At 40.9% G+C, this 10,064-nt stretch overlaps 1 protein-coding gene across 2 annotated transcripts; it reads left to right on the top strand.

The window, feature by feature from the left end:
• Positions 1–7,822, top strand: LOC114161749 (P2Y purinoceptor 14-like). Of its 2 annotated transcripts, none has more exons than XM_028045318.1 (2): positions 1–491; positions 5,899–7,822. In XM_028045318.1, exon 2 carries the CDS (start codon positions 5,901–5,903, stop codon positions 6,933–6,935), a length of 1,035 nt encoding a protein of 344 aa, XP_027901119.1. In that variant the 5' UTR covers positions 1–491; positions 5,899–5,900; the 3' UTR covers positions 6,936–7,822. The 2 variants fall into 2 exon arrangements, with proteins under 2 accessions (XP_027901119.1, XP_027901120.1); XM_028045319.1 differs by lacking the exon at positions 1–491 and adding an exon at positions 498–669.
• Positions 7,823–10,064: the final 2,242 nt, after the last annotated feature.

The following is a 10,064-nucleotide window of genomic DNA, read 5'->3' as shown; positions in this document are numbered from 1 at the left end:
AACAGTTTAAGAGGCTCACTGCAGCAGATCGTTGTTCAGAGTTCACACATCGTCTTCCTTGGTTTTCTATTTGATTTATTGTTGGATTTAAACCGAACGTTTTGTTCCACCTCATGTTTCAAACATGAATTCAACTGAAAAGCTTCTGAATTCCTCGTTCGCTCTTCCTCCGACGGCCCAAATCCTCACCGTTTGGTTCCCTGGTTTCTGTGTAAACACCCTTTAGGTGTGAGCGTGTGTGCACACGTCTGCATGAAATCATCGCTACAGCAGTAATATGGGCATGCAGTGTTTGCCACAGTGATGTGGTTTGTAGAGTCATTAGCGGAGAGAAGTCGTGAGGATGACCAGAGGAAGCAACGTCACACAGGAAGTTTATCTCCAGTGCAGCTCATCTGCCCTCATATGACTCGGTTCACAAGGAGGAGCTCAGACTGCAGGAACAGGCCACATCTGCACGGACGGCTGCCACACAGCTGGCTCTGCTGAAGGTGAGCGCACACATGCAGGACATCAGATGGAGACTCACACCACACATCTGACACTTTCATGCCTCGACTCGCTTTGTTTCTGATTACAACGTCCCAGATGGATGAAAAACTCTGATCCAGCAGAGATCAGATCAAATCAGCTCTAAAAGCTGAAATAATGAGGATTCACTCAGAGCAGGTTGGAATATTTAATCAGACTGAATGTGATCTGGTAGAAAAGTCCAGAACTTTCTGCGTTTCTCTGATTCATCTGCTTCTGAAACTGATAACGCTTCTTATCGCATTTCATAACTTTGTGTTTCGTCACATCGTCAGGCTGATTCTAGAGATTGCTCCAAATGTTAGTTTTCTCTTAAATGTGAACAGATTAAATAAAGTAAAACAAAATAAAAGTCAATTTGTGACAAAAAAGAGACAAATTTTGAATCAAATGAGGAGCCAAAGGTTGAAAAGAATCCAAAAGATTGGATAAAAGTTTAATACTGAGTTATTAATAAAATGCCTGATTTATTTAAACTCTACAGGGTAAAATAAGATAAGAAATAATAAAAACAAATGTAATGAAAGCCTTCTCTGCATCCTGATGTGAATCATAACCTGCCGTATTCCTGGTGGGTTTGTTTTCCTCACCGTTAGAACGTTGAGCTGCTCTATGATCACAATGCAAAGCTGTGGTTTCAGTTTTTCATAAGTGGAAGTCAGAGCTATAATTACATGGTTCGACTTTCTCCAGGAAACCTGATCACAGCGGCGACATGCCGGCCGCTGATCACTTCTCCTTCTCTGGCCTTTCAAGCTCAGCGACGCTTTTTGAGTCTCGCGTTCTGCCAGAGCCACTCAGGCGTAGTTAACCCCACATGTCCACCTGGGGCCAGAACAGAAGGGGGCAGGAGCTGCCTGGCAGTTACCTGAGCGCCTGACAGCAGTCAGAGTCATCCGGATAAAAAGCATCTGATGAAGGCTGGTGAGGATGACTCTGGTTTGCATGAAGCTCAGATGACCAAACCACAGGAAAATCACACATGCTGCGTCTTCCCACAATGCATTGGAAACAGGAAACTCCAGAAAGGATGACCTGGCCACACTTTTCAGAAACACAAACACAGTTGTTTTGGAAAGGTAGAACAGCTGTAGACAGGAAGAATGAAATGTAGTAACATCTTTTTACACTGGGGATTGTTTTGCTATTTTTATGAGAAAGATTTGAAAGTTTTAAATTTCTGTCATTTTCCGTTCAGTCTGGAGAAGCAGCAACGGAACTGGGAGAATGTTTCTGCACCACTGGAGAATAAACCGGGGGAGGGAACACGCTAACAGGGAACACGCTAACAGGGAACATGCTAACAGGGAACATGCTAACAGGGAACACGCTAACAGGGAACACACTAACAGGGAACACGCTAACAGGGAACACGCTAACAGGGAACACGCTAACAGGGAACACGCTAACAGGGAACATGCTAACAGGGAACACGCTAACAAGGAACATGCTAACAGGGAACACGCTAACAGGGAACACGCTAACAGGGAACATGCTAACAGGGAACATGCTAACAGGGAACACGCTAACAGGGAACACACTAACAGGGAACACGCTAACAGGGAACACGCTAACAGGGAACATGCTAACAGGGAACACGCTAACAAGGAACATGCTAACAGGGAACACGCTAACAGGGAACACGCTAACAGGGAACATGCTAACAGGGAACACGCTAACAGGGAACATGCTAACAGGGAACACACTAACAGGGAACAACACGCTAACAGGGAACATGCTAACAGGGAACACACTAACAGGGAACAACACGCTAACAGCGGAGCTAACGTTTTGCTGAAGGTTAAACGTTTTCAGCCGCCTGACGCTCCAGCTACACGCTAAAGGTTAAAGTTCATGACAGGATGGCAAGAAAAAAAGAGCAAAAAATAAAAATACAAATAAGAAAAAAAACTAGAATACATTGATATAAAATAAGCAAATAATAAATCAATTAATTAATTAAAAACCTGAAATAGAAAATAATTAAAAATTATTTAAATAAATAAAATAGATGAATCAAAAATAAACGAATAAAACCAACAACAGAAATTAGATTTATAATAAAATAATAACTAAAAATGATTGCGGCAGGACTTCTGGAATCTCCTCTGGACAAATTGATCCGTTTGTCAATAATTCATGTTTCTGTATTTGGAAAAGAGAAACACGTCAGATCAGCACTTCCTCCCTGACATCAGGCACGGTGGTGGAGGGGTTATGCTCTGGGCTTTAGACCTGAACTCCATAATCCAAGTTCAGACTTTGGTCTTGATGTTTTTCCATGTTATCTCCTGACAGAGGAATAAAGCCAATATTCAGGCGACGCTCCAGTCTCAGCCTGCTGCTCTCTGCTTCACTGGAACTCGCTTTGCTTTCTGGATAAAAGTATAAAAATAATTTGAGTGGTTGATGGAGCCAGTGTTTCTGTGCAGAAGTGGATCAGAGCCAAAGGAACCGAGCTAGAAAAAGTTTCACTTTAGGTTATTTATGTGGCTCCGTTTCACACTGAAGCTCATCGCTGAGCGAAGTTCAGGCTGTTTCCAGCTTCAGTTTCAAACTCTGGTTCTGGTTCTGGTTCTGCTTTTCCTGTAAATCTGTCCATCATTATATGAGAGCATCATGAGACAACTGCAGATCAAAGTTCATCTGATGTTCAAATATAACTTAGAAACTGACCAGGAAACAAACTGACTCAATAAAATCATTTTTAAAAGGTTAGTATTATTATTATTTTTCTTTTTTATGTTGGTTATTTTTCATTAGTTACATCTTATTTTTTATTTTTAATTATTTTAAAAATCTGAAATGGATTTTAAAACCCTTTGTCTTATATTTATTTATATTTTTTACATTTAATTTTTAACATTTTAATTATTGTTTAATTTTATTTCTTATATTTTTTACATTTTTATTGTAAATATTAAAACAAGAAGCTAAGTGAGCTTCAGCTTAGCCAGAAACAGCCCAGATCATCACTCTGCCTCCGCCGTGCCTGATCCACAAACCGATTCGTTGCTTTTTGTCTTCTTCAGCTTCCAGACGGTTCTGTTCTGTTTACAGGTCTGAGTGCAGCTTGTGAGATTTAACCAGAAATGTTACACTCTCAGTTAATTCATGAGGTAGAGAAGGATTGTCATTTAAATAATGACATCCTGGTTAAAAATCTGCGTTTTGCATTAATTCAGCTGATGTTTGTAAAACTGGTCGACAGGAATCTTCTGAAAACATCAACACTGCGTCAGATAACGAGTGTGAAGCCCTGAGGACGTTACAATGACTCAGCCTGTCGCACGAATACCTGTCAGAGTTCTGCTGTATTTGTGTTTGTGGTGATGAAACTGCAGTAAAACATCCACAATCCGTCTAAGAAAATCAGTTTCTGACCTCATTTTTAGTTGCTCTCAGCTTTGTTTACAGGAGAAACTCAGAGAAATTGTAAACATAGACGTTAATTATGGCTTCAGTCCTGCTGCAACGTTTTTATTTTCACTGACAGGAACAACTTGGATCTTCAAGTAGTATTTATAGCCTTCACCAGAATGAGAGAGAGCAAAAATATGAGCATGATGAAATGTATTTTTATGCTTCCTATCTTTGTCACCTCTCTGTTTCTGCTAATCTTGTTCAGTGATTGTGAAACTGAGCTGCAGGAAAGAGAAGAGGCGTTTGCTCTGAGAGGCAGCAATATTATACTAATGAAAAATACTGAGAGACGTTGCTGCATTCGTTAGTGTTATTATTGATGTGAAGCCGTTTATGCTGTCATGTTTTTACAAACAGCAGAAAAATAATCTTTAGACAAACAGCAGTCAGGATTTAACCCTAAAATAACCGAGCGAGGACAGGAAGGCCTCCGTCCTCCATCCTGTTTTCACAGGAGTGGATGAAGGAGTGCCGTTGGATCGGGATCAATCGGAACAGGAAGTTGCAACCAGGAGTCAAAGATGCTCGTTATTTGCAGACGTGGTTCAGAGCAAACAGAGCGCGGCGCTGAAGGCTGCTGGACTTAAAAGGAGAAGATCGGGAGGAAGCAGCTGCACAGATTTAGTTGTTTACATGCGCAGAACATCTGGAGGATGATCTGCAAACCGTGTCACAGTGCAACTGATTTAACCTGCCGATGGGAGGCTTTTATGGCTGGATTCTGGTGCCGGCCCAGACGGATCCAGAACCACTGAGATGATTTAACCGCCCGTTTCTCCTGTAGGAGCTGACTGCCTGCAGGGGGCGATGATCCCTCAAACTCAGTCAATCAGCCAAACGTCTGTCTGGCTTTAGGAAAACAAAAATACGAAGTTGAGTCTGTTTACTGAAAACTGATGAGATATTTGAAATCAACTCCTGTAACTTTCTGAAATGTAATAAAAAAAGCAAAACAATCTCCAAATTTCCTACAGAGTAAAACTTTCAGTTAAAACTTTTGACAAGTTGAAGACAGTGTCAACACTCGAGTTCAAAAGTATAAAATGTTGTGCAGAACGCTGCTGACAACGCTCAACTGTTAGCTTTGTTTTGACTGATCTTACCAATATGGAGGATTCTGAAGTGAGACCCAACCAGCTGTAGCTTCAGGTTAAGACAAATTACAGATTAATGTTTATGCGACAAAAACTGGTAAAGATTTTAACTCAACAGCAGAAAAACTGCTGAAATGTAATAAAGTGGCAGAAACATTAGAATAGCAAGACTTTAAGCTGATGTGCATAAATAGTAAGATTGTCAACTGAAAAAAGATGAACAAGACAAGATGTTACTAAAGATCCCGTTGGTCCAAACAGTTGAAGCAAGTGTTCAAACAGGTGTTCAAGTGTGAAAATTGGAAGAAACCTTCCTGCATTGAGGATGGAAAAGACAGAAGATGATCTTAGATCTGCATCACAAGCTGAGGGCAGGAATAAAACCTTTGGTAAAATGTAAAAAAAGTGATACAGGCTTGAAAAGTGTAATCTGTTGACTTAAAGACCAGATGATCTGAGGTTGGAGTTGGATGAAAACTGTGGAAATGTCTTGACTTGGTGTCCAACTTAGTGACATGTAACACTAGTAAAACTCTGAAATGCCGTATTTATCACTGGCAACCAAAGAAATGACCTTGGAGAAATTCACTCTCACTTGATGAACAGCTCTTGATTTTACATGGATATGTGGTATTACTATGGATATACATGTAAATTAGCATAAACAGAATGTATTTCATAAAACTGGCCCAGGGCAGCTGTTGCTACAGTCCAGCAGCCTGTCATCATCAGCGTGTAAATGGGTGAATGAATGTAGTTGAGATCCTCTGGACTTGATAACACTCTATACAAGTATAGGCCATTAACCAGTTACCATTTATTAAAGCCATCTTGTCTTTTTTGTTGCCAGGAATGGAGACCCTTAATTCGTCTAACACCAACAACCAGTCCAATGTTCACAGCATCTTCACCAAGCAGGTCCTTCCCCCTTTCTACATCGCCATCTTCGTTCTGGGCCTGTGTCTAAATGTTGTGGCCGCCTGGATCTTCTTCAGAGTCCCAGCAGACTCTGGTCTGGTGGTCTACCTGAAAAACATGGTGGTGGCTGACCTGCTCATGCTGCTCTCCTTCCCCTTCAAGGTGGTTGATTACTTGGGTTATGAGAGTTTCGACCTCGATGTCATCAGGTGTCGCTACACAGCCGTACTCTTCTACTTCTCCATGTATGTTGGAATCCTCTTCATCGGCTTCATCAGCCTTGAGCGCTACGTCAAGGTTGTTTGCCTCTCCCCTTCCTCCTCCACCATCCCTTCTTCCAGGTCCAGATTCTGTGTTGTGTCTGTGCTACAGCATATACAGAGGGCCACTTTTGCCCGGGTTCTGGCGGTCCTCACATGGAGCCTGCTCTTCCTGTGCTGTGCCCCCAATGTCATACTGACAAGCAATCTTGAAGAAAAACAGTCTGGGAAATGTGTGGATTTGAAGACACCACTAGGCAAGGAGTGGCACAAAGTCTCAAGCTATATCAGCGTGTCCTTGTTCTGGATGACACTTGTTATTGTGACTTTCTGCTACACATCAATCGCTCGCCAGGTGTGCAAGACGTACCGCCGCATGCGCCGCGACACCATCGACATCTGCCGCAAGTCCAACCGCAGCATCTTCAGCATCCTGGTGGTGTTCTTCATCTGCTTTGTGCCATACCACGTCTGCCGTGTGCCATTCACTCTGAGTCAGTTCAGCCATTCAGGCTTCAGCTCAGATGTCCAATTTTGGCTTTTCCAGATTAAGGAGGGAACGCTCTTCTTGTCGGCGATGAATGTCTGTCTCGACCCTGTGATCTACTTCCTGATGTGTAGGACTTTCAGAAAGTCCCTGCTGAGGAAACTGTCAGTGAGAGCAAGGAGGAAGTCGCTTACCACTGCTCAGAGTCTTAGCAACATCTAGGAGAAGAGGACAAGGAGTCAGAGGACAAAGAAATATTTAGCAGCTAAAGAAAAGGGAAGCAAAAGAAAGAAGGTGGTGAGCAGTGACGAAATCCTTGGCGACTATCTAAACTGGACTATATGGAGTTTGGGTAACCAGTCCTTATGGGCTGGTATCTTTCAGATCTTTCACTTCTCCACCACACCGAAATCAACTGATAATCTTCCAGATCATCAGCTCCAGATATTAGCATCCATTAAGCTTCAAAGGTGCGTAAAACTTGAACTGTGCAGAAGCCCCAATGATGAACATTGTTGCTGAAATTATGTAGTTTGACTATAGTGCCGTGTGGACCTTGCATACGTGCCAAGCTGTCCAGAAAGAAATCTGAGATGATCTGAGCTTTGGAACAGAGTCCATAATGCTCCTGGGAGATCAGAAGATGGGTCCATTGTGGCCATTAAGGACTGATTATGGTCCACAACAATACTCAGATGGGCCTTAAAGTTTCAGTGCTGCTCAGTTGGTTCCAAGAAAATATTCCTCCCTACCATTAGACCAACACCAGCAGCCTGAACCAAAGCAGAACGGATCCAGGCCTTCATGTTTACGCCAAATACTGAACAACCAGCTGAACCTGAGACTTTCTGGACCGGGAAACTCATTTGACATCAATAACTACTCTTGATCCGATAACCTGCTACTCACTAGAGCTTTTCTCTTTTTCAGAACATTCTCAGAACATTCTCTCCTAATCTGAGAGATGGTTGTGGGTTGAAATCCTCGTAGATCAGCAGGTTCTGAAAAACTCAGACCAGCTGTCTTTTTGCTTAGCTTGCAAAACCAGCAAACATGCCTTTTATTTATCTATGTCACTTTTATATTCAATAAAGCATTAACTTGTGTTGGACTGTTTTGTTTTGGCCCATTTCATGGGGGAACGGTGACGTCTGTTTTTAATTTCACTTTTTCTCTGCTGCCATCTGGTGGCCAAAATCTATAATAGCAGGATTTCTGCACAGGATGCGGTCGGTGTGGAGGAAAGTTTGGCTTTTATCCAGTTAGATGTGTATAGATGATTAGCAGTAGCACATGCCTTGCATCAAGAAGGTCCCGGGTTCAAATCCCTGATATTTATACACACAAACCTGTATGTAAGAAAAACAAATATTTTATGAGACCAAAATAGAGTTAAAAATCTGATTACTGGGATCAAAACATTTAGGACTTACTTTGGGAACAAACTCACTTTAATCATCTAATTGAGTTAAATAAACAACGATAAGTTATGGTGCATGTTAATTTGAGGTTAAAATTAAATAACTTGATAAGGATTTTTAGTTTTAAACTGTTACAAAACATCTGGTTGAAACTTTTCTTTAGGAAATCACTGGAAATAATCCTGAAAACAAATGAGTAAATAAGACTAAACCATAATGTTGAGTTAGTTTTAAAGAGTATAACTTCTAACTGTGCATCTTCATTTTATTGCAAGACTGTTTCACATTAGAAATATTGCATTAGTAAATGAAAATCCTAAAAAAAGATTTGAGTTTTTACAGAGTGAAGGAAACTGGTGAACAAAGTTCTTTGAGTAAAATGGGCTTTTGGCATTAAAAGTGTTTGTTGGTTTTAAATCCTCAGAAATGAATCTGGTACCAGAGTGAATGTTGTAGAACATGTTGGAGTTTAAAGAGATTTACATGTTTAAAGGCGTCATCTCCTATAAATTAAGTTTATCTGTTTCCTGTTCCAAAGAGCTCGACTACGGAGAAGTTCAGGAAACCTGCAGACTCCATCGTCTTCATGGTTCAAAAACATATTTTCACTCAGTTCAAAAGTTTTGTTTGAGACCTTTGAACGGATCCAGGCCTCAATATTTAGCATGCTAACTTATCGTTTAACTGGCTAATTATTTAGCGTAAAAATAAGTATTTATCTTGCTAACTAAACATTCAGCTTGCTAGCTAAATATTTAGCCTCTATTTCAATCTTTATCTTTCTAACTAAACATTTAGTTTGCCAACTAGATATTTAACTACCATGTAAACATTTAGCTGCTATTGTGAAGGTTTTCCCATCTGTCTGATTAATACATCTGATTATTAGCTTCTGACTGATACCGATACTCGACTTTCTGTACAATCACAACTTGAGGGCGATCATCGTCAAGCCAAAGCAAACAGACGGAACCATCAGGAAACCACTTCCTGATGTTTTGGTCGCACCTTCTGTTATGAAGCCACAGACTCGACTGTCTCACCCTCCGCTTTTCACCTGCTTCAGCAGGATGAGCCATCTTCACATCTTCTTCCACTTTGACATTTTCTCCTGAAGTGGACTTGGAGAAGTAAAAGAGAGCAGAATTAACCCAGATTCTGGCCCGGTTTCTTCTTTAAAGAACACAAACAAGAATCTGGCACTTCAGATATGTGGGAACTTTTACGCTGACAAAAGAAAAAGAAAAATTGCATTGTCATCATTTTTTAATTTTATTGGCTCTAGTGGCCTTTATTTGATCGTTAATTGACAGGAAAGTGGGTAATGAGAAGACATGTGGCAAAGGCCGCCAGACCGGGAATCGAACCTGCGACGGCTCGATCAAGGACAAAGGTCTCTGCTCAACCCCGGCGCCACCACAGCACAACCATCATCAGTTATTCATATCTAAATGTTACAGTTTTAAACTCATTTTAATTAGCGGGATATATATTTAGCCTCAAACTAAATCTTTAGCTTGCTACTAAATACGTACCAAGCTAAGTATTTAGTTTCATAGCTAAATTTAGTCAGCAAGGAAAATATTTAGAATTAAACTAAATCTTTAGCTTAACTTAGATAGGAGGCTAGCTGTTTAGCTTAAAACTCAAACATGAAAAGCAGGCTGAAGATGTGACTGAAGAAAGAAACCAGTTTATTTCTAAATAAGCCAAATTATTGCTGGTAATCTGTGATCAGCTCCAGATGCTCCCTGTCCTGTAAAAACCCTGAATCTGTATTTATCTGAAACTGGACCAATAAAGCTGGTTCTGATCTTGTTGCTGATTCCTTGGCCTCCAGCCATCAACGCTGTTACCCGGTTAACTAATGTTCATCATGAGTGTCAGTCGTGTTTATTCAGTTTTGCATCCGATTTTCATAATTTGTTTT

This window comes from Xiphophorus couchianus, chromosome 18 (assembly GCF_001444195.1).
Source record: "Xiphophorus couchianus chromosome 18, X_couchianus-1.0, whole genome shotgun sequence".
Taxonomy (NCBI): Eukaryota; Metazoa; Chordata; class Actinopteri; order Cyprinodontiformes; family Poeciliidae; genus Xiphophorus; species Xiphophorus couchianus.
Note: the sequence above shows the minus strand (reverse complement) of the source record. Positions and strands in the feature narration are given on the sequence as shown.